Source organism: Microtus ochrogaster, chromosome 24 (genome assembly GCF_000317375.1).
Source record: "Microtus ochrogaster isolate Prairie Vole_2 chromosome 24, MicOch1.0, whole genome shotgun sequence".
Classification (NCBI taxonomy): Eukaryota; Metazoa; Chordata; class Mammalia; order Rodentia; family Cricetidae; genus Microtus; species Microtus ochrogaster.
The window spans coordinates 2,339,341-2,364,723 of NC_022024.1; the positions used below are offsets into that span (position 1 = coordinate 2,339,341).

The 25,383-nt window shown below is 41.8% G+C and overlaps 1 protein-coding gene across 1 annotated transcript in view; it reads left to right on the forward strand.

The window, feature by feature from the left end:
- The window catches only part of Grip1 (glutamate receptor interacting protein 1), a 263,579-nt gene that overhangs the window by 57,648 nt on the left and 180,548 nt on the right, over positions 1–25,383 (forward strand). Inside the window, 1 exon segment of the mRNA XM_005357916.3 lies at positions 19,124–19,204. Coding sequence (XP_005357973.2) covers positions 19,124–19,204 — 81 coding nt within the window.

Below are 25,383 nucleotides of genomic sequence, written 5' to 3' on the forward strand. Positions count from 1 at the left end.
AATTTGCAGTGTCATGAACTGGGCCTGAGTCTCTGCATCAGTGCCCTTGATCTGTGTGATTTGAACAGGTGTATAGTGTTATATATTGGCTCCAGACACTGTGTGTATTTTAGGGATGATCTGCAAGTGAAATTATAGATGTGCATTTCTCCCAACACTGTAAAGAGCTTCTAAATAAGAGTTTCTCTTAGAGATGTGTAAAAGACAGACATTCAACCCCAATTGATTACTCTACCCACCCACCCCCATCCGGCAGTCAAAGCCAACTAACAGGAAGGTCACTTTTCAATGTCGTTTCTGAATATACATACACAGTTCTTTATACACGCATAGCTCTCTTTGGAAGTTGCTGGGTCACTGAAGGATCAAAACGGATGAACAGTATGTAGTCACCTTCTCTTACAACCATTTTTAGATGACGTCACTCCGTACTTACAAACGGATGAACAGTATGTAGTCACCTTCTCTTACAACCATTTTTAGATGACGTCACTCCGTACTTACAAACGGATGAACAGTATGTAGTCACCTTCTCTTACAACCATTTTTAGATGACGTCACTCCGTACTTACCCTTGTACTTCTTTCCTTTCCCCCACTGGCTTTCTTGCAGAAGTCATAGGCTGAGAGTGTCCAGTAAATCCGTCATTATGTAGTCTCTGTTGAGCCGTTCTGTGTTCCTGATGACACGGGCCATCTTTTCTCCTGACTCATGATGAACACAGGAAGCCTACTGCCACAGTCTTTATAGTGTAAACTTATATCATAAGTATTGTGATAATAATTTTGCAAAGATGTCACCAAAAAGAAAGTAAGAATTCCCTGCCGCATAGTCAGGCGGTTGAAGGAAAACAACCTACAGCAGCTCTTTCTCTGTTTGTTCCCATTTTGATTCTAAGATGGCCCAAGTCTTACAATGTAGTATCTAGAATTCAGTGTACACTTTCTAAATTTTTAACTGTGAGCATTAGGTACCCATCTCCAAATGCTTTGGACACAAGTTCTGCTCCCTTTTTGAAAGACCAATAAACCTCTTTGTTCAAGTACTACTGACTTGTCTACATGTGGCTCCTCAAATGTTTCCCTATTCAGTGTGTGAACATCTATTCTATTTTGTTTTGTATTTTGAACTTAGCCCCTTGGGCTTTTTTCTTTGCATTGTTATTACCTAAGGAAGAGCCTAATAATGGGGTCTACAATAATAATAACAAAATATCTATAGCAAATTTTACACTGTGTATGTTCATGCTATGTGTCCTTCTCAATTGCTTCTCCACAATATTATGCATCTGTCTGTCTAACTATCCATCCATCCCGTCTGTCTGTCTGTCTCTCATCTTTCATCTATCATCTATCAGTCTGTCTGTCTCTCATCTGCCATCTATCATCTATCAGTCTGTCTATCTATGTCTGTCTGTCTGTCTGTCTCTCATCTGCCATCTATCATCTGTCAGTTTGTCTATCTATCTTTGAGGCACAAGGGTATATCACTGGACCTAAAACTCACCCATTTGGCCAGACTTCCTAGATAGTGAACACAGAGGATCCTCTTGTCTCTTCCTCCCCAAAACTAGGATTGCAGGCTTGCACCCACTTTCTTTAAACTGGTTCTACAAATGCTAGCTCAGGTGTTCCATGGTAGTGTATGAAATTTTACTGACTGAATGATCCCCTGGCCCATATCATCTATTTATATCATGGATATCCTGGCTCTCTTCAGTCTGAATATCATTTTAGATGGCAATGGGTGCATGGTGATTTGAATTTCTGGGTAATACAGATATATCAATTTTTTTCTTATTTTTTCTCCTGGGATAATCTACACTGGGTCCTGAACACCCCAGATTTTTTCTGTCACTAGATGGTAATAGAGACTGTCTCTTCTCAGCAAGTTGATTGACTCCATCCAATGAGATTGAGTTCCTAGTTTTGCAGTATGACAGTTAATCCATGTTAATTTGGGGGAAGCCTACTTCTCTGCGTCTGCTAGTGGGTCTCTGTCAGGGTCGCATTGCGCATGTGCTTTTGTAAAATGCCTTTAGTGTTTGCCTTCCACAGCTGTGAGCATTCTTTAGCCAGAAAAGTTACTGAGGGAAAAGAATGTGTATTCAGTAATAAGTATACGGCATGTTCAGGACAATTCAGAAATGGGAGCGCCCTAATCAGTCATGCTGTCTGTTTTACATTTTTTTAATAGGCAGCTTCAGGAGAGGCAGAGTCTTAAGATCCCCTTCCTTCCCCAGCCTCCACCCATCCTCCCTCCACTCCATATGCGAGATGAATACCAAGTCCACTAGTTCCCGAGAATTCCTCCAGATGTTCCTAAGTAAATGTAAACAAGTAAAAATTCATGCTCATAGGACTTTCTTACAAAGTACAGCATCGTGTGACTGTTCTACTCAGGGCTTTTTTGCTGGAAAGGCCTTACAGAGATTTCGAGATTGACCAAACTAACGGTTCAACATAATTTGTGTCTGCATGATGTGCTTTGTTTACTCGTGCTTATTAAACAATCTCGCATTTTGTGAATATCTGAGTCATCACCAATATTTATTCATAAGCTCGGGTTATTTTCAATATTTTCCTATTAGGAAATTACATGTATTATCATAGACATGCTGATTAGTTTTTTATTTCTATGAAAGAAATATTTATCAAAAGTTACTTAAAGAAGGAAGGATTTATTTTAGGTCACAGTTCAGAGTATAATCATTTATGGCAGAGACATCATAATAACAGGAGACAGTTGGTCATGTGAGTGAAGGAAGCAGCTTCTTCCTTCGCTCCTGCTCAGCCTGCCTTCTCCTTTTCATTCCCTCTTTACCCAGCCCACAGAGAGCTGCTGCCCACAGTTAGGGTGGGGCTCTTTACCTAGGTTAACCTAATCTAAAAATCCCTCAGGGATGTGCCCTGATGTTTATCTCCTAGTCTGTGCTGATAATCAGCGTTAACCATCACAACACTCAAAAGCATATCTCTAAGAGATAAAGTCACGCAACTCCGTGACTCCAGGCCAAAGAGTATCTACACTGATGACATTGATAACTGGTGACAAATTGCTCCCTTTAAAGGTTATTCTGGTTTAAATTCTGCCTGCTTTGTGTGAGAGCCTGTCTCACCACACCTTTGAAAACCTCTGTCAGCCAATTTGAAGACTTTTGTTAATCTGGGAGTGGGGAGGACTTCATCATACCTTAGTTTGCATTCTTCATATACAGAGATAAGCGGTTTAATTTTAAGGGTAATTTGTAACTGGTCCTGAGGCTGAATGCCTATAAATCTAATTTGAACTTCAAGGTCAACTTGGACTATGTAATAAGACTTTGTCTTAGAAAAAGCATTTTATTTCCAATTCTGTGATTTTTATAATCATACCACAAGCCTATTTATTGGACTTTGACTTACAGTAAGTTATAATTAAGTTATAATATGCAAATATCCCTGATTAAATGAATCCCTAATAACTAATCTTTAACCAAAGTCAGTGTCTCTGTGGTTGACTGGGCTGTGGGTAGAAGAGTGGATGTCCTGACCATCCCTGGAAATTCTAATTTCTTGGGGAAATGATTCTATTTAATATTGGAAAAAGTGAAGAAAGAATGTGACGGAGCGTCTCTATTGCTGAATTAATTCATGTAGAGACTCAAGTGCCTTGATATCATTATCTTTGATTAAACATCATTCTTGTAAAAATAATTAAGAACTAAAACTTGTTAGATAGGCAGTGTCTTAGAAAAGATGAATACGGCCAGAATTGCAGCAATTAACGCGCAGCTCTGTGTCTCTGGCTGTGTGGCGGAAGCGGCCAGACCTGCCATGGCGTCTCTTCGGATAATTAAAGCTGCTATTTCACAGTCCAACTGTGGGGATGATTTACTGAAGTCGAAAGAAGCCATAAGCTGCCCATACCTTCACCACCACTGCCTCTCTGCGTGCTCCACTCACGGCTTATCAAGCTGTTCCGCTGTTCCCTAAAGTGAGGAAAGAGATGTGTGTGTGTGTGTGTGTGTGTGTGTGTGTGTGTGTGTGTGTGTGTGCGCGCGCGTTCTCCTTTTATGACTCCTGGAGACAAATCTTTCAGAACAAACACCTGCAAACTTTGGAAAACCGTCAGATTTGCTCTATCACACAGATATGGCTTCCGGCCATACCTGAGATAGGCACATGTTGGGACTTGACCATAACAGGGTGCCCTGTTCTCCTTTTGGTTTCTGTGACCCCCAAACACTACTCCAAAGAAGGGGAGAGGAGATGGATGAAGGGCAGCATGATCTCATTGTTGGGTTTGCTATTGCTTTATGATTGGTTGGATGGATGATTGGTTTTCAATCCCTAAACTATCTCAACCTCAGTGTTGACTTTCAGTACCCAAGATCTCCCCCTCCTCATCACTCCATCCCACCCTGCTTACCTGAAGAAGAACTGAGGCAGAAAGCAAAGGAAGCCGAATATGCAGGACTGTGGGTGACAAAATAAGGGCCACTGGGTCAGGAAAAGACATCTTAATAACTAATCTCACATTTCTTGGTGACTTCAGATGAGCTCAAAAGAGTTTGAGCAAGTCTACCCATTTTCTCATTTCACTCCTAAACAGTCTCTCTCCCGAACTGGCTGTAGCTCTTTCCATGTTACTGATTTCTGTGGTCTCCATGGTAGCTTAGGCTTCAACCCAATCTTTTTAAAATAGCTTTCTCGGGGACTCATTTGAAGGGACTCTTCCCTTGTCATAAATGCCTGTGTCTGTGTGGCGATTACTTGGGCATTTTGTATGCCTTTGAAGCTAGTGCAAGGTCGTTGCCATTGCGATCTCTTGCCAACTCAAGAATGTGTATATGTGTGTGCATCTTCATTCAATATGTGTGTAAGTTTGTGGGGTGAGTGTGCACACACAGCTGTGTAAGCATGTATATAGAGACCAGAGGAAAACTTGTTGTTGGGTTGTTGTTTCTCTGACCTCAGGCTCCATCACCATCACCATCCTCTTCTTTTTCCTTTTTTGAGACAGTGTCTCTCACTGTCTAGAACTCACCAAATCAGATAGGCTGGATGTCCAAACAAACCCAAGGGATCCATCCCTCTCTGCCTCCCCAGTCTTGGAATTGCAAGCCTTTGCTGCTTTAGTATTACAAAGCAGCATTTTACCAATGAGCTGTTCCCCAGTGCATTTGAAATTTGAAATAAGTTTATAATAGACAACTTAGACAATAGGACAAATTAGAATATAATTGTTCAATAGTATAATTGGACAATAGCCCATCAAAAATCAAGAAAAAGTCAAAGCATTTCTTGTGTATTGTAAGAAAGTACCAGCAGAATTACACATGGGTTATCAAATATATAGCTTAATGGTTCAAAGATAACTCGAGAATTTTAACCTAAGCTTAATGAAGATGCTTTGGGTATTAGTGGTGGTGTTGGGGAAATCCATAACTGTTTTGGACATACTAGACTGTAGATATGCCTTGTAGATGTCATTGTGTGAATATTGAAGCCGGTAGACCACATGGACAGGGTATATATTCCATGTCTAGACCTTATGGGGAAAGTCCTAATGGCATGCATTTAGCATGGAAATGAATGAAGAGTATAGGCGGGAAAAGAGGGCCAAATCCTGATGTATGTCACTATTTGCAAGTCTGCAAACAAGGAGATGGCCAAGGAGGCACAGACAATTTGGCTGAGGTATTGTCAGTGGGCTAGAGGCATGTGGAGAACCCCAAGTCAAGCAGAAGAGAATCAACTCTGCCATTCTGCTGAAATATTGAGCGTGAAGATCAGTGCAGGTTTTCAAACGACATTAAAGACAATGTGTGCCTGGGCGTGCTTCCTGGAGAAGCTTGTGGCTAGACGTGAATGCTGCCTCCGCTGGGTTTCGGGGGCCTGCTACTTTTATGGTTTTACACTCCAGGGTGCAGTGGCATTTTATTTTATACTTGTCCAGAATAAACATAATTCAATAAAAAAGGAAATTGCACCTTATCGTTGATTTGAAGGAAAAGAGAACAAATCGGTGTGCCCTGGGCAGCCTTCCTAGAGATTCTCAAGCTCGCTGGGAGATGATTGATGGTACCCAGGAGGACTTACTTGCCTTTTGCCATATTTCACCTTTTAAAATAAAAATTTATGGAAACGAATTAGGAATTTCCTTTAAACAAATAAATAAAAAGCAGTGGTTTCCAAACTGGGTAATGATAGCAGCCTGTCGTTTGCCCTCGCTCGTCTTGGGAAGCGGGGAGAATGGCGTCCCACCAAACGTGTAAAGGTTGCAGGTTCTCGTGATTCAGTTGCCTCTTGTTCTGCCCTAGAATGCTGAACCACATCGGAGCGCGCAGGGAATCTGAGCAGCCGTTGTGCATTTTAGAGCCCGGCCTTACACAGAAAACATCTTTGGACGTATTTAATGAAACAGACAAATCAGATTTGTGTAATTAGTGATAATTATGCATAAAAGACCAGGTGAACAAATTTTTCCCTCATTCTAACTTAAATTTTTGCAAGGGACATTAGCTCTAGGATCACCAGAGCCCAATTAAAGCAGTAATTTAATAAATGGTCTCCTTGTACCATGAAAGAATTGGCATTGCCTGTCTGAAGTGCCTGCTTTTGGGGAATAAGTTACACCCCTGGGAGGATTTACCATATCATATGCTAAAGATACATTTTATGCTTAATAGTTTTCTTATGGATTGGGTGGTGTTATTTAAATGTCTTTGGAAGGAGTAATTTTTAGTCTCTTCAAAACTAATTTATTCTAGTTATTATGTGTAAAAAATGGTTTTCTTCTGCCATCAAGGTTCTGTATTTCTCCTATCAGAAGATAAAAACTTAAGCAAAAGAAAATTCTAGGCTTAAAAAAAAAACACCTCCATTTAAATGGTTTAGGTTTCTACCAAATATGATTAATTCACCTGCCAACTGATGAAGGCATCCTGGAGCCGTTAGCATTCAGTAACCAATAGTACATGTCAAAAACTTGGCACATATTGCCCTGGTTAGCTCCCACTAGCATAAAACTACACATTATTATCCCATTTGAAAGTTGAGAAAATTGAGGCTTAGAAAATTGTTAGCATTGTAAAAGGAGAGAACAGTTTAGAAAAAGTTATGAACTTAAGGCACACATGCCTTATCCTGTTTGGGTTTTGGCTCTCTCCGAAAGAGATTATATTTTTACTTCAAACTGTCTGCAGGCAGTCTAGACAGAGGTAGCTGAGGGAGGTTAGACAGTGCTCACACATGGTGTACACACACTTGCACCTTGTTGGTGCCATGAAATCAGACATGTGTGAGATAAAGAACTACTTCTCCCTCGTATTTCCGATTCGCTCACCGTCACTGGTGGCAGGAAAAAGTACATGTGGTGAGCACGCGGCCTTGTTGTGTGGCATCTGTGACAGCTGTATATACCTGGCAATCTAAATGAGAAGAGATCACACTGTGAGTGCTCACTTGATCCCGGGTCCCTCCCAGAACAGCGAGCGCTGCTCTGGACACCTCTAGGATGCGCAGGCAGCTTTTGCCTTAGCCCATTTCTGCTGCGCATGCCTGTGGTGCAAGGAGAAAGCTCTAGGGTCAAAATTAGGAACTAAAGGAAATGGGAAAGGATGGTTTAATTCTGCAAGTTTCTCCAGGCTTTCTCATATTTCTCTGTCATGTTTAACATCCTTTATTTTTACTCTGTTTGTAAATATTTAACAAAGATGTCAGAGCGCTCTACTCTTTTCTACAAGATTTTTTTTTTTAGCCTAACTGATTTTAGCTAAAATTTCTGCTAGTTACAGTGAAAAAAGAAAGAGAAATAAAGGGATATGCCTGGGAATCACCTCCTCCAGGACGGCACTGGCAGAACAGCACCCGTGCTCCTTATCTATGTCAGCTTTATGACGTCTATTTACATCAATGTGGCAGCTTTCAGATAATGGGCAAACACTTTGCTTATTTCGAGCAACACATCTCTAATTGTCAACGAAGCCGATATCTGAGCTTTACTGTGCCCACATTAGCCATTATATGGTGTTTACTCTTTCTACCACAATAAATACTGAACGTTTTCTTAAACTTGTCTTAAGCAAAATAGAAGTCAATAAAGGCTGCAGTTTTCCAATAGAGAGAAATGGAGGCAGGGCAATGTTTAAACGTAGTACCCAAACTGTCCAGCAGGGCTACAGACAAATGCGTACCCTTCCTAGCTACTCCTGTGTAGTGGGGGGACTTTACATGGGAGAGTCATGCCCCTTCTCTACAGCACCTGCTGTTTTGTACTTCAGTTGTTCATCTGGTCACCGAGATGCTGATTCCTTGCATAACCTTCCCTGCTGCACAACTGCAGTGCTTGTCTTTCATAAGCTGAATTATTTTTAGTGGAGCATCTCTGGATATCATGTGGAAATATTACAAGCAGAATGCAAATGCCTTTGCTTTATGTAAGTTACAGTGTAAATTTCTCATGTTTTCTGCAACTTGGGAGTTCCTAGAATACCATGGGAGGGCACAGCCTCTGCTGCTTGCTTTAAACTCCCTACTGCAGGACTCCAAGAAGCCATCGGGATGAAGATGGTGGTTTTCAGTTTCTGCCCATGGTGCCTTGTCCTGTTGTTAAAAGGGACAATAGGAATATATCGGAATTCAGAGCCCTTCCTGGATCTTCTACTCCACTCTACTTTTCTTAGTACTGCCTGGAAATAGAGAGATGTGTAGATGACAATACTAAACATGCATACATATGGAGCAGTTTAGGCATGATTTGTATCTGTTTTATGTGCACATGTGCACACATCTATAATCTATTCTTCCCTTCCTGCAGTTTTCTCACACGACACTGATGCACGACTTGTTGTTGCCAAGTGTAAACAATGTTTGTGCCAAAGGCACCGGATGATTTGCCTGTCAATATTGTTTGCTATGTAAAAAGAACAACTTCTTGATTTCGTACTATAATGTGACTGAAAATTACATGCACAGGCGCACTCTTGTAAAGTTTGACTTTGTAATTTTGAAAGGCCTCAAGGCAGGTGACAGGGCGTATGAGATTGAGTCAGGGAAGTCTCAGTTCTCACAAATGGACCTCCTCTGAGGTATTCCTGCTAATAGAATTCAATAGAGTTGTGCATGATTGCTTTCATAATTGAAGTGTCCCAAAGCAGACTCAGAGCCCAGTAGTGAAACTGACAAGGAATGATGGGTACAAAGGGTCTTTATCCTGCATGTCTGCTATTGTTGGTAGTCTGGTAATCGGAAACCTGGAAGGGTACTACTGGAAATAATGCTGCAGAATCAGTTCCGAACTAAACACTCACATTCGGTGGCATTGGAATGCATTTTTCCCGGTCATCCTAATTAAGTATAAAAGCTAAATCTTTGTTCGGGCAAGATTTATGGAAAGAAACAGTGAAGTTGATGAGGTAGACATAACCCAAGGAAAATCAGACAAGCAAGTAATTCGTGAGGGAAATTGTCTATCTGAATAATTTGTCTCAGAAGCAAATGAAGATAATTTGAAATTTTTTGGGCTATTAAATCGAGGTACCTGGATTTTAATTTTTTACTTTGCTACTGACAAATTGAGTTACAATAGACCATTTAATATTGAATGAATTTTCCAGCTAAAAATTCAGCAAGCAGTTTGCCCATAACATTAAAAATATATATCATATATCTTCATTTTCATGATGGAATGTAGAGGTACCGAATTGGGAAGCATGAAAATTGGTCTACAGTTGTAAGATTCCACATTTTTTCTTTTCTGCAAGCATTGTTTGTTGTGTGAATTCTTCATAATGATTCAGCTTTGAGAAAAGAATGGTCTTTGTAGTTGGGCAGAGCTGAGTTCAAATCTAGCCTTGGATTCATAGTTGTTTGGCCTCTGGTAGGTTTTTAATTTCCCAGAGGTTAAATTTTTCTCATGTTCAATAACTGGGGCTTGTTAAAATACTTATGACTACACAATAATTGTTATGACTATAAAGTTAAATCCACACTCTCAAAGAGTTCATATTACAAGGTAGTGTTCAGAAAAGATAATTGTGGCTGTAACAGAATGCCACTGCTGGTCACTCTGGTTCCTTTTCCACTAGAAAGGGTCTTTTACCCTTTGGGCAGTGGTGATTGACATCTGGGTACATCATTGATGCTATTCTAATCAATTCTCTGTGATGTCAGCGTTTACTAAGTGGTAGTTAACATCTGGGTAGATTATTGAGACTATTCTAATCAATTCTCTTTGACGTCAGCATTTACTAAGTGGTAGTTAACATCTGGGTAGATTATTGAGACTATTCTAATCAATTCTCTGTGACGTCAGCATTTACTAAGTGGAGCAACTGAAGATCCTGAAGGACTAGAAACTCACACAAGACCACACATGGAGCAACCCACAGTATTGCACTACAAGGAAATTCTATTAAATTTTGAATGGCTTTTGAGTCTCCCACAAAAAACTTATTTCACACCCTTGTGAAGTTTTATCTGTACAATCACTGTATCTTACTGTAAAACCAGAGAGTATCCAAAGTCTAGCTTTAGATAACAGAAAGCAGACCGCCTTGATTCTGACAGACGAGTAAATCCTGCTTTAACCGTGCATCAAAGACACATGTCATCTGTTGGATAAGCCATCGTCTGCTCTGGCTTGACCTAGAGATGAATTAGCAGAGAAAACGACATGACAGCTCCAGGCTGTGTGGAACGCACTGTTCTTCAGGCATTTGCTGCGATCTCTGCCCCGTTCACTGGTCCTGGGCAAGCAGACGCAGCAGCACACACACACTTAGAAACTAGCCTTCAGTTTTGGAATTTCCTTCTTATTTTAAAGCTTGACTTACTTTCTATGTAGGAGCGTTTTGCCTACATGTGCATAAGTGCATGACATGTGTGCCTGGTGCCTGAGGAAGGCAGGAGAGGGCATCAGATCCCCTGGAACTAGAGTTACAGACAGTTGTGATCTGCCACGTGGATACCGAGAACTGAACTCTGGTCCTCCATTAGAGCAGCAGAGCCATCTCTAGCTCCAAATCATATTTTTTTTTAAAAAAAATATTTAGAACTAAAAATAAATTTAGAAACAAGTCCTGCAATTGTCCAACACCCAGACACACGACAATTTGAGGGTAAAATGACCACCTCAGGTGTTAACGATCTGTGCAGATGCTGCTGGAGTCCAGGGTGATCTGCTCAGTGATTTAGCTGCATGCATGGCTCCTGAGTCTCGGGCTAGGCGACAGTCCTCCTGCTCCGGTCCTGGCCCTTCAGTTTGGCCTGGAGATCTAAAGGACAGGACGGGCAGACCACATCTCCCTGTCACCACACTATCCATGCCGTTGGTAGATAGCACCTGGTCTAAGATTTATTTACACTTCTGACTTCAGGAACTCTTGTGAAAGGTTTGAAATATTGTAGTTAATAGGCTATGGGCAGCGTCTAGAATAATAAAGGAGAAAAGAGAGTGCCTTTGTATTTATTCACTTGTGGGAAACAGTTCATCAATGCTCCATCAGTAGAGAATAGCAGACACAGAGCAGGAGGAGTAAATCTAGACAAATTTCATCTAGAATTCCTTGAGCCTCTCTGCTAACAGGTATTCTTTCAGGAGGTTTGCTTATGTCCTGAAAGGTCCTTGACTCTTGTATCATAAATTAAACCAGGACTTTGTGACAAGATGTAAGTTCCCAAAGCTTAGTGAGATTGGCTTTTTTTTCTTCCTAAATTAAAATTCCAAGAGATCGTCAAACACTGTTGCAGGTGCCTGTATCTGCGACACTTAGTGACACACAATACTCACAGTGGTTGCTACCATGTGAATGTATGCATCTCTTTATTCACACAGAAAGAATTCCTCAGAAAAAGCATGTGTAAAATCCATAAGCCATGTATGTAAAAAGCCTTGTTTCTGTTCTTCGCTTCGTAGTAGATTTGGGCACAGCATTTCATCCGTGTAACCTCCGTGTCCTCAGATGCCAAGCAGTGCAGTCGTACCCATGCCAGTGTTTGGGGATTGATAAAATGCTAAGTGCTGAGAGGGTAGGGCATTCATATACCCACTCTGCCCTAGCATTTGATACAAGAGTAGCTTCCTGTCAAAGTCACCAAGTCATACACAATTTAGGATACATGATGGCAAGTTATTCCTTAAGCCAAGCATTCCTTTGGTGAAATTAATTTATATATTTTACAGTTTGAAATTGAATTGAGTTCTCATGACCAAAAATAAAAACTCAATTTCATACAAAGGTTTTAGATTTGTGCTGGTATATAGTGAGTGCCTAATGTTTTTATATTTTTTTATTAAATTTATTTACTTATTTGTTGGGGAAGGGGACCTGCTGTATGTGCATGTGGGTTTCCAGACATCAAACTTAGGGTGTCAGACCTGGCAGCCAGGCCTCACCCACTGAGTCATTTCACCAGCTGGGTCAAACCTGTCTGTATCAATATAAATGAATACCTCTTTTCCTAAACAGTGGTGCGCTTCTTAAACATAAATTAAAATGCAGTTGTAACTAGTCCACACTGGCTACCCTGAGGCAATTCATATTTTCCATCCACTTATCATTCTAATGTGACTCCGTGTACTCAATGTGTATTCAATGACTGTGGGAAATCCTGAGCATGTCACCTGGGATCCTGTAACAGATAAGTCAAGGTTTGAAGTGTATATATAGGCCTTCCTACATGCAAAGGACAGGGACTAAGTACTGACTTCAAGATATTAAAGAAAGACCTGATATATTAAAGAAAATGGGTCTTATGGGAAAGAATGCAACCCTCTGTAGATACTGAGTCTGTGCTGAGACAGGCCTGCAAGGCACAACTATGGCTCTCTCCTTATTGGGGAGTTAAGCAGCAGGGAGTTCTCATTTGTGGTTCAGACACATTAGCAGTGGGAATGCCAGTGGCAGAAAATATGCAATTTCATGCTCATTAATTTTAGAGAGGATTTACAAATTAATCTGGCCCCTCTTCCAGAAGGCCTGCAAAGACTAAGGAGCAGAGTTACCACAGACCACTTCCATGAGGTCTACCAGATGTCCAGGGTGACAACAGTCTTCTCTGCCCATGTATGCCATTCTGAGATTGGGATGTATGTTGGATAATAGTGATCTGACTATTCACGGGAGGGCAAGAAGTGAAGGAGACAGTGTGATGGAAGCTTCTACTCTATGTCCCTAGTCGTGTTAGTAGAAGTAGTGTTAGCTTTGGTATAACTAATACTTGGGAGAAACCATTTTAGTGGAGGAAATGCTTGTCTGGGTTCATGGTTTTAGTGCATTGTATGTGTGCTTGAGCAGAACACCACGTGGTGGAGCAAAGCAGCTCAGTTTATGGCTGGGAGAAAGCACGACATGGAGCAGGAAGATTTACCATCTCCCTGAGATCTCCTTGCTCTAGTAAGGCCATACTTCCTGTTTTTATCTCCTTCCAGTCATGCAACCATCGCATGAACTTAGCAAAGGATTATCCAGTGATCGGTCAGAGTTGTCAGGATCCAGTCACTTCCCTATGGCCAGGAAAGTAATAGTCATTTCCCCAGTGTGTGAGCCCATGGGGCACATGTCACATTAAATCATACAAGTGACTATGTGGTTAAGAGTAACACAGCTTAGAAGACACTCTAGCATTATGAAGAATTTTTCACACCATTTTTGTTTTTTCCATTTTTTAATTTTTGAGATTATTTAATTGCAACATATCTCCCTTCCATGTCTTCCCTCCAAATTCTTTAGCACACTTCTCTCTGTTCTCTTCAACTTTATGGCCTCTTTTTTCATTGCTTCAACATGTGTGTGTGTGTGATGTATATGTATATACATATGTTCCTAACATAGCCTGTTAAGTCTCTATATACTACCTGAATGTTCTCGGGCAGCATTTGTCACAGGACACCCAGTCGCTGTGTTCTTCCCTGGGGAGGATCCCCATCTCCTGCTCCTAGCTTTACTTGTTTGCCCGTAGCTTTTTCATGTAGCATGGAGGCCTCATTTGGGCTTTTCCCTGTCTAGTAGTACCTTTGTTTTTAAGATGAAGCTGTGCTGTTTGAAGACTTTTTTAATGTCTAAAACTATAAACCCTGGTCCCATAAGACCATAAAGCACATCTGTCTCTGAATTATGAAACTATAATGAAACCTGCCAACTCAGGATGGACATTAATGTCATGCAGATGTGAAATAAATAGCGAGAGAGAAGAGGTGGATGGAACGAGAAAATCTTTTCTTGATAGGAAGAGACCGTGATGGAGCAGAGTCCTACCTCACCCCTACCATCAACTTCATCTCATCACCGTCCCCTTCTGCTGTCAAACTAGCTGTGTGGACTGCTTCATTGGGTTAGGGAAGGAGATGCAATTAGCTCACTTCTTAATGGTGCATTGTCCTTGGCTGTAGGCTCCACGTGTGTAAGCGATATTGCTCAAACCTGTGCAAACTCAGAAAACTGCAGACCATTCTGTCCAGAGGAAGATGCGCCATGTAGCTTTGACGTGTCCCAAGCCAAGCAGGATTAGTTTAGCTGGGAATGAAGCATGGGTGAGAACTGGAGAGACGGGTGAGAGTGTCTCTTCGAGCTTGAACTTCACCATATGGTGGCTTCAGCACACTCATCACCTTAATGAGAAGAGAAAGATGCAAGTCCCTTCTGTCACCAAGACTTTTTCAAAGTTATCTTCAAGGAATCTTTCTTAGAATTTCGGGTATCTCCTCAAGCCACCGTGGCACTGCCCTGAATTGGCAGGTAGAGGCCCGAGAGAAGGAAGCGACCACTGCAGGTTCAAGTGGAACAGGAGTAACATCGACAGAACCAAAGCTTAGAAAACATTGCACGTAGGCAAAAGATGAATTTGGTTTTTTTCCAGATCACAATATTCTCTTTCCAGTCGTGATGGTGGCTCTCCCTCTCCTACCAGACGCCATCTCTAACCAGCTCCCTTGGGCACAGGCTTAGTTTTCCCCGGAGGAGAATCAAGCACCATATTCCGCTCTGCGAGTGGAGCCTATGAGGTAAAAGGAACTCTGCCGATGCCAATCTTCCTATACTTCCATTATCTTTTATTCTTTTCCATCCTCAGTGTGCACATAGTAGGCACTAACATTCACGAGTGCTAATTGGATCCAAGGGACAGGTTACTCTCTTTGCTGTGGGTTTCATTGTGTTCCTGGTGGAAAGCAGTGTTTTCTTCTGCGTCTGTAATGGCACACGGGAGCCTTGTTGCATGAGACGCCTGTCTCCTACTGCTGGGAAATGGTCATGACGTTTAAGTGCGCCAAATATCTTTTTTCTTTTTCCCTAATCAAGGAGTTTAGAGATCTGCTGGCTTAGCAGGTAAATCCACTGTGCATAATGAGTTGCTAGGAATTGTTTAGCCTGGGCTGATTAGTCTCAGCCAAAGGAAATTAAATTTTATTTTCTTCAACAAAACCCTGAAGACAGTCAGAGTAGTCCTGAACCATGGTCACATCCAGTGCTGAGAAGCTCAGATCCTGGGAATGGCTTTGTCTGAAAGGCAATCAGACAACCCCTGAAGGGTATGATAATAGGAGGGACCTGAGCCCACCCCTCGCCTTGTGATCCTCCCAGGTCCGGTGTAGGCTTGTGGCTACGGTGCACAGTCAGATGACTCCTGTCTTTAAGTTGATAGATTCTTCACCTGGAATAAGCGATCAAACCAGAAAAACAGGTTCTTGCTTCCTGTGCTTTGCAAGTGGATGCTCTGAACAAATAGGAGCAGGTGAGGTTTGCAGGCTAGTGTGATGTCAGCTTGACACAGGTCTAGGAGTCCATCAGCGAGAGGGGGAACATCAATTAAGAAAAGACAGTGATTGTCTAGCTGCAGAGATGCCTGGCTGTTTTGACAGCCTAGACAACATTTTCTGTCACTTTAGCATGTGAGGCAGAGAGCAGTGGCTCACCAGCTGAACGTCTATTTGGCCTCCATGGTGACTTTTGAGAGGACCCCTTTGTGAATGGAACGGACTATCAGTAACCAAGTTGCGTATGACTTGAAAGTCAGACTCTACTCAGAGGAAGTCTTTGAAAACATTTGAAAGATTTGTTTTCTGGCTGGTGGTGCACATCTGTAATCCCAGTCCTTAGGTGGTGAGGCAGAAACATCGAGAGTTCAACGCCATCTTAATTACCTAGCATATTCAAAAGCAATGTGGGTATGTGAGACCTTGTTTCAGGAAGCAAATAAATTGACAATTGTTTGACAAATTGTTTTAAAAATCTGAATAAATGTAAAAGAAAATGTATATTTATACCAATTTTATATTACATATATTACATATATACAATAGTTACATATTTCTAGCTTGCCATGGTACTAACCACAAAATCATATAAAGTGGTTTAGGCTGTCAGTTCTTAACAGTTGGGTTATGATGTGACGTTAACAGGGATAGTCTATAAACCTGAATCCTCCCACACCCAAAAATAAAAGAAAAAAACAGAGGTGGGTGGAAATATGCTCATGTACTTTTTTATAATATCATAGTCTATCAACAAAATATTCCTGAACGCCTATTGCATATACTGTGCTGTTCTAGAATTGCTATGACTCAGATATGTCATTATTTGAGCTATGTTTCTTTTCTGTGTATGAAAGTGGTTGCCTCCCTATGAAACGAAATAAAAGTATTAATATGTTTCTTAAAAGAAATCCAAAGGCTCTTTTAGGACCATTCTGGAAACAATGAATTATATTGGCGTTGCACTTAAAACGAAGAGCCAGTGTTCCCCGACATCTCCTAGTAACTCCATTAGGCTGTACCAGGCATCTCCTCTACTATGCCCGCCTCACTCCCATCAGGCATTGCAGCCATCACCCTTGCATCTTTAGCAAGCTATTCTTAGCTGATATTGAGCTTTTCCCATGTAATTATTTGGCTGACACAGCTTCCGGCTGCTGGCTAAGCTTTTTCTTTTCCATGTGCCTGGGAAGGATGCGCTTGCTTCTGGGAGGGAGGATGTGGCACAGGAATGGTGATACAGGTGGTCAGATGGCCATCTATAATTCAATTTCAACCTTTTTACCAGAGGATCTCAGGCCTAAACTGAGGAAGTCACTTTCAAATATAAATGAGAAAACAATTTACCTGGGATGACTGCTTCTAAAATGCAAACTAGATGAATTTTGTCTTTTAAAAAATGGTCTCCTTGAAATAGAACATGAAGAGAAGGTAACCCAAGAGTCCCCTGGGAAAATCTCTGGTGCTCTTTAAGAAACCCCAGCGTTACACTCAACCCAGGGCCTAACTGACGAATTGAAAACTGAAGAAGCCTTAAGTTGCAGTTCCTGGACCTGGGTGTGTAATTGACATCCCTTGGCTCAGTGTCTTTCTAGGTGAACTGTTGCCAAGTAGCGGCTAAGGAAAGGAAACACAATATTGGAGCAGCCTTGTGAGTCTCAGATTCTTGCACAGAAGCAGCCTTTTTGTACGACAGTCATATGAAGTGAATGTCTGCTTATTACACTAACACTGTGGAAAACTCACTCGCCTCTTCAGTGGTAGGACAAATGGCCACTTTCATGATCAAATGCTTAGATTTGTTTTGTGAAATTTATTTGTCAACACCATGTTTGCAATGAGAAGTCCAAGACTTACGTTGCTACTTCAGAAGCAGCATGAAAGATGCTGATTGTTTCGGTACCCTAAAGCCAATAGCTTTGTTATGGTTGGAAAAATGAACAGAATTGTGTGACAAATGGCATATGAACGTGAAGCGACGGTGCCTGCCGTTTTTCAAATTAATTGCCATTACAGCAGTGTTAATCTTTCCTTTTGTTGTTGCTTATAGAGACATTGCTCGTTTCATAAAGAAATCCTGAACCGTTTACAGGAAAAACATCGTCGAGAAGAAATGAGCACTTTGCTGCAGAAACACACACAACAGAGCTGCGAGAATTAATGGGCACAGCCCTCAGATGATAAACCTTGCCACTGAATTAAATGCTTGTTGCCTTTAATAGTTTGCCGTGTACAATATGATTCCTTTTAATCCTTTAACGATTCGGAGTTAAAACAATGACAGCAGAGTGAACGGGCTTCAGCGTGGGAGGGTGTGTCATTGTGTTACCCAGATGACTAACGTGCTGGGGAATGGTCGAACGAGATTTCTTTTCCTCAGTCAATCAATCCCATTCCTGAGATGCTTAAGGGTTTTGTTCCTGCCATCATCTTTCTCATTCATGCAGATGCTTCCATCCTAACCTGGAAGCATTGCTCCTTACTCTTCTAACCCTTACCATGAGCCTCCCTGTGCCACTACTCACATTCCCTCCTCACAGAAAACCCTTGGCCAGTCACTTTACTTACAGTCTGGTGGGCCCACCTCCTCCATGATCTTGACACCTAGTGTGGCCATCACCCAGATTCTTCCCTGCCGCTTACACATCTGATGCTTTGGACCCTCTGTCTTCTCAGTTGCTCTCTGTATTGCTCTGCTGGTGGTGGGTTGTTTTTAACTCATTGTTAAAGAGAACTTCCGGCCCTTTGTAATGCACATCTTTTTTTGCCAAGCCATCCTTCTTCCCCATTTCTCAGCCTCTGCAATCTTACCTCTGGAATGACCCCACCCTTCTGCTTTACCCTGAATGCTGGTTCGTGTTCCCAAGAAGAACCTACTAACTGTTGTCTTGATTCTCTTGCGGTACTAACGCTCTTTCATCCGCTTCTCTGAAATGCTGCATCTCCTCTCCTTTCCTTTGTTCTTCCGCTGAGCCATTTTGTTCAGTCTTCATCTTCCTGTCACACCTGTTCACTGTTTATGGGCAGGTGTAGACAACCAGCAGAGGGTTGCTGTGCCTACTAGCACCTTCTTAACATTTTTAAATGTCTCCATGTACACTTTAGTTTTCAGTCCTTACCCTATGAGGGTACATGAGAACTATGTCCCTCTTTCTCAAGAAGAAAGTGATGTTCAGGACATCCACTCATCCTAAAATTTACCCAAATGTAGGGCTCAGGTCATCAACTCTTCCTCCTGCCCCTGACTACACTCTCTCTCTCTCTCTCTCTCTCTCTCTCTCTCTCTCTCTCTCTCTCTCTCCCTGAGAAGGATTGTGATCCACTACAGATCTTCACTACACTGGAAAATGGATGGAAATTAACCAAACCCTTCATTGTACCGTTGCAGATGAGAGTCCCTACACTAAATCTGCCAGCCAGACAAAGCCGCCTGATGGAGCATTGGCTGTGAGGAGACAGAGCATCCCAGGTTAGACCAGACTGCTGGCTATTTCAGCTGTTTTACTTATTTGCGAAGCCCTGTTATTTGGTGGTCCTAAATAGTTCCGACTTGGTACCCATGTTTCTCCTAGAGCATGGACTGCGTTCTACACGACTTGGACAAACAATGAACAGAAACGAGGTCAGGAAACCTCACTGGCCTATGAGGATTCCTCTTGCAGCCTGCCACAGCAAAACTCTTTGTAAAATGTCTTAAATTGATATCAACTCTGTCTTTTGCTAGTCTTGACCTCTGGTTTCAGCAGGATAGCTTTGACGGCAGCATCCATGTCTTTACTGAAGTGCCAGGCACGACAGAACCATATGCAGGTGGTGTGGGTAGACCAGAGACTCCTTTCTTCTCATCTCTTCCAACTTAGTTTGGCTTCTGTTGGATGACTCTTGTAAAACTCTGGGACTTCGTGTTCCTGGGAAGATGGTTCGGTTTCTTGTGATACAATCAATGACATTTTTCACATAAAACATTTGTGAGCGATATATTAAAATGTCTCTACCTCAAAGCCAGTATTTTGAAGTTTTGGATTTGAGACTGGCAGAAAAGAATGTACACTGTCAAATTAAAAAGGGAAGGAAATGCAAAATACTATCTCAACTTGATAATTAGAAAAGCATTGATGAGAGCACCTGTGTGTAAGAGCTGGGTTAAAAGCATTAATAGGATTTAAAAGCTATTTAAAATGTGTATCTATTTCATTAAGCACAGCTAAAGATAAACCATAGGACTTTGGATGAGAGTAATTTTGGCAGTTAGGGAGTTACAGAGCAGCGTTTCCTACATTAAGTTGAATAGGTTGGCCAATCAGTTGATGAAAGGGAGGTATTGCATTTGAATAAGAACAAGATGAGTCTAGTTTGTGGAAAACTTGGCTCATGGTTCCTGTCTGGTATTTTAAGAGTTGCCTATGATTGTGTTTACGTCCTGTTTGAAGCTTTAGGGTTATTAGGAAATTCATGGCTTATAAAGAGACATGCATCTGTCTCTTTATTTTGCTGCTTTGGAGATTCTGAAGTAATTTAAGTTCCGGAATTGGTTGGCATCACCCAGTGCCAAGATTTCTAATCCATTCTGTGAAATATCAGTCTTAGTGCTGGTCGCATTTAGAAGAACTATTGGCTCCATCTCTAAGCTGTGTTTTGGGCTGGCAGTGGTGCCCGGTACCTCAAGGTCAATAATAGCTCTATGCCATCGGCCTCCTTCTGTACCTTTGCTGGTACCTGGCATTTCTCTCTTAGGAAGAGATGAGAGACTTCCCATTGCCCCTGCCCACTGGAGAAGGACACTGTAGTTCCCATATTTGATAAAAATGTCAGATATTTGATTTTCTGCACTTGGATTCCTTACCGTGAGCTTAGAACAAATGAACCCAACTGACCACAGACTAAGACTTCTGAAGCTAGAAGTCAAAACAGTCCTCTTCCCCCTGGTGTTATCTCTGGTGTGTGGATACAATGACAAATATCATAAGCTATTATCCATGATTTCTTTCCAAGGATTTGCTAATGTCACATACTAGTATAACTCCCTTGAATGGACAAACGTTTTCTTAAAGTCCCTGAGCCATGTTTTCACCTGACACATTGTGTTAGATTGGTAAATCATAACTGAACTTCACACCACACAAGTGATCCTCCATTACAGAATTGTTGTTCTCCCGGGTGTGTGTAAAGTCACTAAAATTATTTTCTTGTAGGCTTCATGGGTTATTCTCATGGAAGTAGGCCACAAAGAAACTTCTCTCTGTTCATCCCTCATAGAGCAGGGGCCAGAGAGAACAGGTCTTCACAATCTTCTCTATTTTTAAAACAATTCAAGAGAAAAAAAGATACATTAGTCAGAGGGCTGAGAACCTAGATGGTTGGTGCGGTTCCTTACTGCCACTTACACAGAAAATGAGCTCTGCCCAAACTCCATCCCAACTAAACACTCTTGAGATTCTGCAGCTGCTCTGGTCTCTCACTTCACAGCCACTGTAAACTGCTGTTTGGGGAAAAGGAAGGCACAGCCCTGGAACCATATCAAGTAGTCACTTAGCGGATAAACCAGCATAGCCCCCAGACAGAGCCCTAGCAAGAAGTCACTTAGCGGATAAACCAGCAGAGCCCCAGACAGAGCCTTAGCAAGTAGTCATTTAGCGGATAAACTAGTAGAGCCCCAGAGTTTTAGCAAGTAATCACTTAGCAGGATAAACCAGCATCAAGGAATCTTCACAATTCTCCTGCCTTTTCTCCCACCAGCTCTCCTGCCGAATTTGTTCTTGCATGGTCCAGGACAGAAAACAGGCAGGACTAGAAGACTGGAAACACATGTTCATGGTTTTCTGTGGACTAAACTGGGTCCAGTCTTGCAGCTTTTCCCTCTCTCTCCTGTGCTGACCTTCCAATCTCACCTCCCTCGAGGCACTGTTTCCACCCTCTGAGCAGAGCAAGTTTTCAGCCAACAGTGAGGCAGTGAGAAGGCAGTTTTCGCTCCTCAGACAGCTTCTGAGCTTGGCAGAGAGACCTCCCAAGGCAGGCGCTGTCCTGGAGCCATTTAACCTGGCTGGCTCCTGCAGAGTGAGACAGCATGAGGAGGCAGAAACCTTCAAAGAGCAGGCATGTTCCATGTGTGCCTGCAAAGTTGTGCACCTGATCATCCAAAACTAATGATCGAATTTAACTGTTCCTGTTGTTCCTGTTAGCCTTTTCTTTGATGGGTAGAAAGAGAGGATGAGATAGGTAAGAGTATCTTAAGATTGTCTGTGAAAGTTTTATGACAGTTGAAACTTTGAACATTATTTTATAAATACAGACCTAGTACATAGGTTTCCATAACGTGGCTGCACAATTTTCATGGCCTAGCAGACAGTATCTTCCAGCAGCTCTGTAACAAAGGGGTTACTTTGGATGTTTGAACAGAAACAGAATTTGCTTTCCATTTACTTCAAAACCCAGTATCTCCATGTAAACTCAAAATTAGTATAGCAATTATTTTATGATCACAAGTCAAATATGTATCTTCCATTAAACAGTTTTCATCCCCCTCCTTTCACTTCTAAAAAAAGCAATGTATTAAAAATCTCTTAGGAACAAAATGCATTTGCTTTGGATAAGAGAAAATGCATTATTAATATTATTTGGATACTCCTAATTTTAATCATGTCTATTGTGGCATAAAATATAAAATAAAAAGATTCTTTAAGACTTTCGCAAGCTTTTGTGAATTTCAGTGAAGGTAGTAAAAGGTGTTGTGACTGGCCCTGTGACAATGAAGGACAAAATTTAAGGATAACCTTCAATAAGAAAATAATACTAAATAAGGAAGCAAAGTTTTAATCTTATTTCAAAGATAAGATGAGTTCCAAGTTCAAAGATATTCAGAGCTAAATGATACCACACATCTAGTTTTTTAAAAAGCTTTTGATCAGAGGCCCCTTAGGTTGGCAGATTACTGGGGAAGTGGATTTCGATTGATTAAAGGACCATACAGCTCCGTTAAAATCTGCTCACATTTTGGATTCGGCAGATTTTCAAATATCTTGTGGTTTTCCAACTTAAAGAAAGTATTTTAATCATATCTGTCTATTGTGTGCAAAGGGAAGAGATGGGACCTGGATCAGCCTCCACGTCCTGGGGTTAGCGCTGTACTGGGCTTGTCTCCCTGTCCAAAGAGGGTCTTTCCTTGGCTCTAGTGGTCATCATAAAGAACCAGTACTACTTACTGACAAATGTGGTGAGCTAAGAGGTATCATCTCTATTATCTTTCCAAAAACTTCAGTGCACCCAGAAAAATTGATCTGCATCCAAACTTAGGTCACAAAAAGTTGTAGAGGGTGGCTTTTTTCTTTGTGGAATATTGAAGATACTGATTGGCTCAGTGACCAGTTTTCAGTCCTTCAGTCCAAGGTTCGGATATTATCATGCCCTTGATATCATGGGGACTGGCAGCCTTGAATTATGGAGAGAGGACAGTTCTAAACGTTGAAGGTCTCTGTGTCTCTGTTTATCATTTTCCTGTTGCTGTTCACACAATTCGATGCTTCATCCATCCACATTTTCATTACTGCAGCAAGTATCTAGTGTGACTTTGACGCCAGGATTGCGGACCTGCGCCAGTGTTCGGGCCTGCAAAGGCCATTTGCTCAGAGTCTGGCGTCGGGTCACTTCAACTCCTTAGTTCTATCAGTGAAACTCCCCAAACAATGAGTGAATCTTACCAGAGTGGAGATGGAAGTCTGCTCAGCCTGCAAGCATGCGGTGCCATGCAGGGACTCCCTGGTGCCGCAGGTGCACTTCACCACTGATTATTCACAAAGTTAGCTGAAATGTCTCCTTTACTTTAAATCAATTTCAAGATGATAGCCAAGAGTGTTGACAGCAATGCCATTCCCAAGTCTACCCTTACCGATTTTCATTTTCCCGCCATAGTACTCAGCACTGTCTGAAACCAATTGTTAAATGTATTACTGTTTTCTTTCTCAGGCCCTCGATGAAGTGCAAGTGACATAAGATAGGCATTCCATCTGTTTCATTAGGGATCTCTAGTGAACCGAATGGGACTTTACAGGCAGTAGGTAGTCAGTCAGTGTGTAGAGAATGTCGAAATGGGCAAAGACTGAGTCCATGGCATTTGCCCTACTAAAGTGAGCAGCAGCCTCTGTTGTCACACTTGCTGATGTCTTTAGTCTGCAGCAAATATTCACTGTGGTCTTGAGTGTGCACCAAATATGGTATCTCTCATGAAATCACCTCCCAAAACTAATGAATGAAATATCGATCAACTAGAAAGCAAAGGTCTCTCCCTTGGCCCATTTGTTCCTGTGGGGCAGAATTGATCCGTACAGTCCTCCTCCACCTGAGGAAACCATTTAAATTCGTCTCACAATAAAATTGACTGGATGACAATGGTTCTTTTCACTGTTACAGTATAGAAAAGGGCTAACATGCGTGTAAAAAAAATTCTAGAGTTTATGAAGAGGATCGTACAGAAGAGAATCATTACTTATCATGGCCGGCAAATGTTAGAGATTTCTCCCAGAGAGCTGATCCACTTTGCTGTGTGTGACTGGGATGCAGACTGAATTCTCAAGTAGCACCTAGTGAAAGGAGCAGTTAGATTTGTGTGCTCAGCGCTGGAGCCTTCCTTAGCAATTTAGAAATGTCAGCCTCTTGTGTTTGAACGTCTCCCAGGCCTACCAGTAAATAAACGTGGCTGAACTGCAGCAAAATGGTGCATGTGCAGCGAGTGATTCCCCACTAATGCTTCCCCCGCATGCAGTTTAAGAGGAGATTATTTATAGGGACTTCCTGTTTTACCGTGGTGTTTCCTGAATCTCCTGTGCTGTCGGGGTGATGGTGTTTAGGCAATGCCGTATTCTAGGTATGCTCAGGGGTCAGAAGGACTGGTTTTGACCACCACAACTAGTGCAGCCTTGCAGTGTCTGAGAAACACTGTCTAAGGGATGTGCATCTAAGAACTAGAGGGAATTTCTCTCCAAAGCTCTTGCATCGAAGGAAAAATCAATAGTCCCATTCATCAAGTCAAAGGGACCTCCAATTCGGGGTTTAAAACGAAGTGATTTTACAAAATCAGGGAGGTGAAACTGTGTTTCCTGACCAGCATGTGAGAAGAGTGGAGAAGAACTTTCTGTAATTTCCTATAGCTCTGAGCCCTGGGGCCATGGATACTCCATGTTTATCCATCAGCCTTAAACGACAGACCGCTTCCTGTTCAGGCTCTCACGTGGCACGTTTTTTATATCAGTCAGCTCTGCTTGTAGTATAACTATTGTAATTTTCAAGTACTTTTGAACTGATTCTTCTCTTGGTTTTCTCTCATGCTTCGATATCTCGGTTTGATATACCGATTTTATTTTTATAATATAAATAAATTTCCAGCTACAAATTTAAAGAAAGGTTTATGTATCCCTCCTTAAATTACCTGGCATCCGCCAGTGTTTTTATACCACATACTCTGGGAGACACTGACTTGGAATGAGAGTCTTCCTAGAAGTGACCTTGAGACTCCTAATACTTGGCACTTGGCTGGTACAGAAGTGGGCGGCTGATTTATGGCACTGAAAAGGGCACTCCATGGACATGGGGTGCCTGCAGGGCTTCCACCTACGTGGACATGGGGTGCCTGCAGGGCTTCCACCTACGTGGACATGG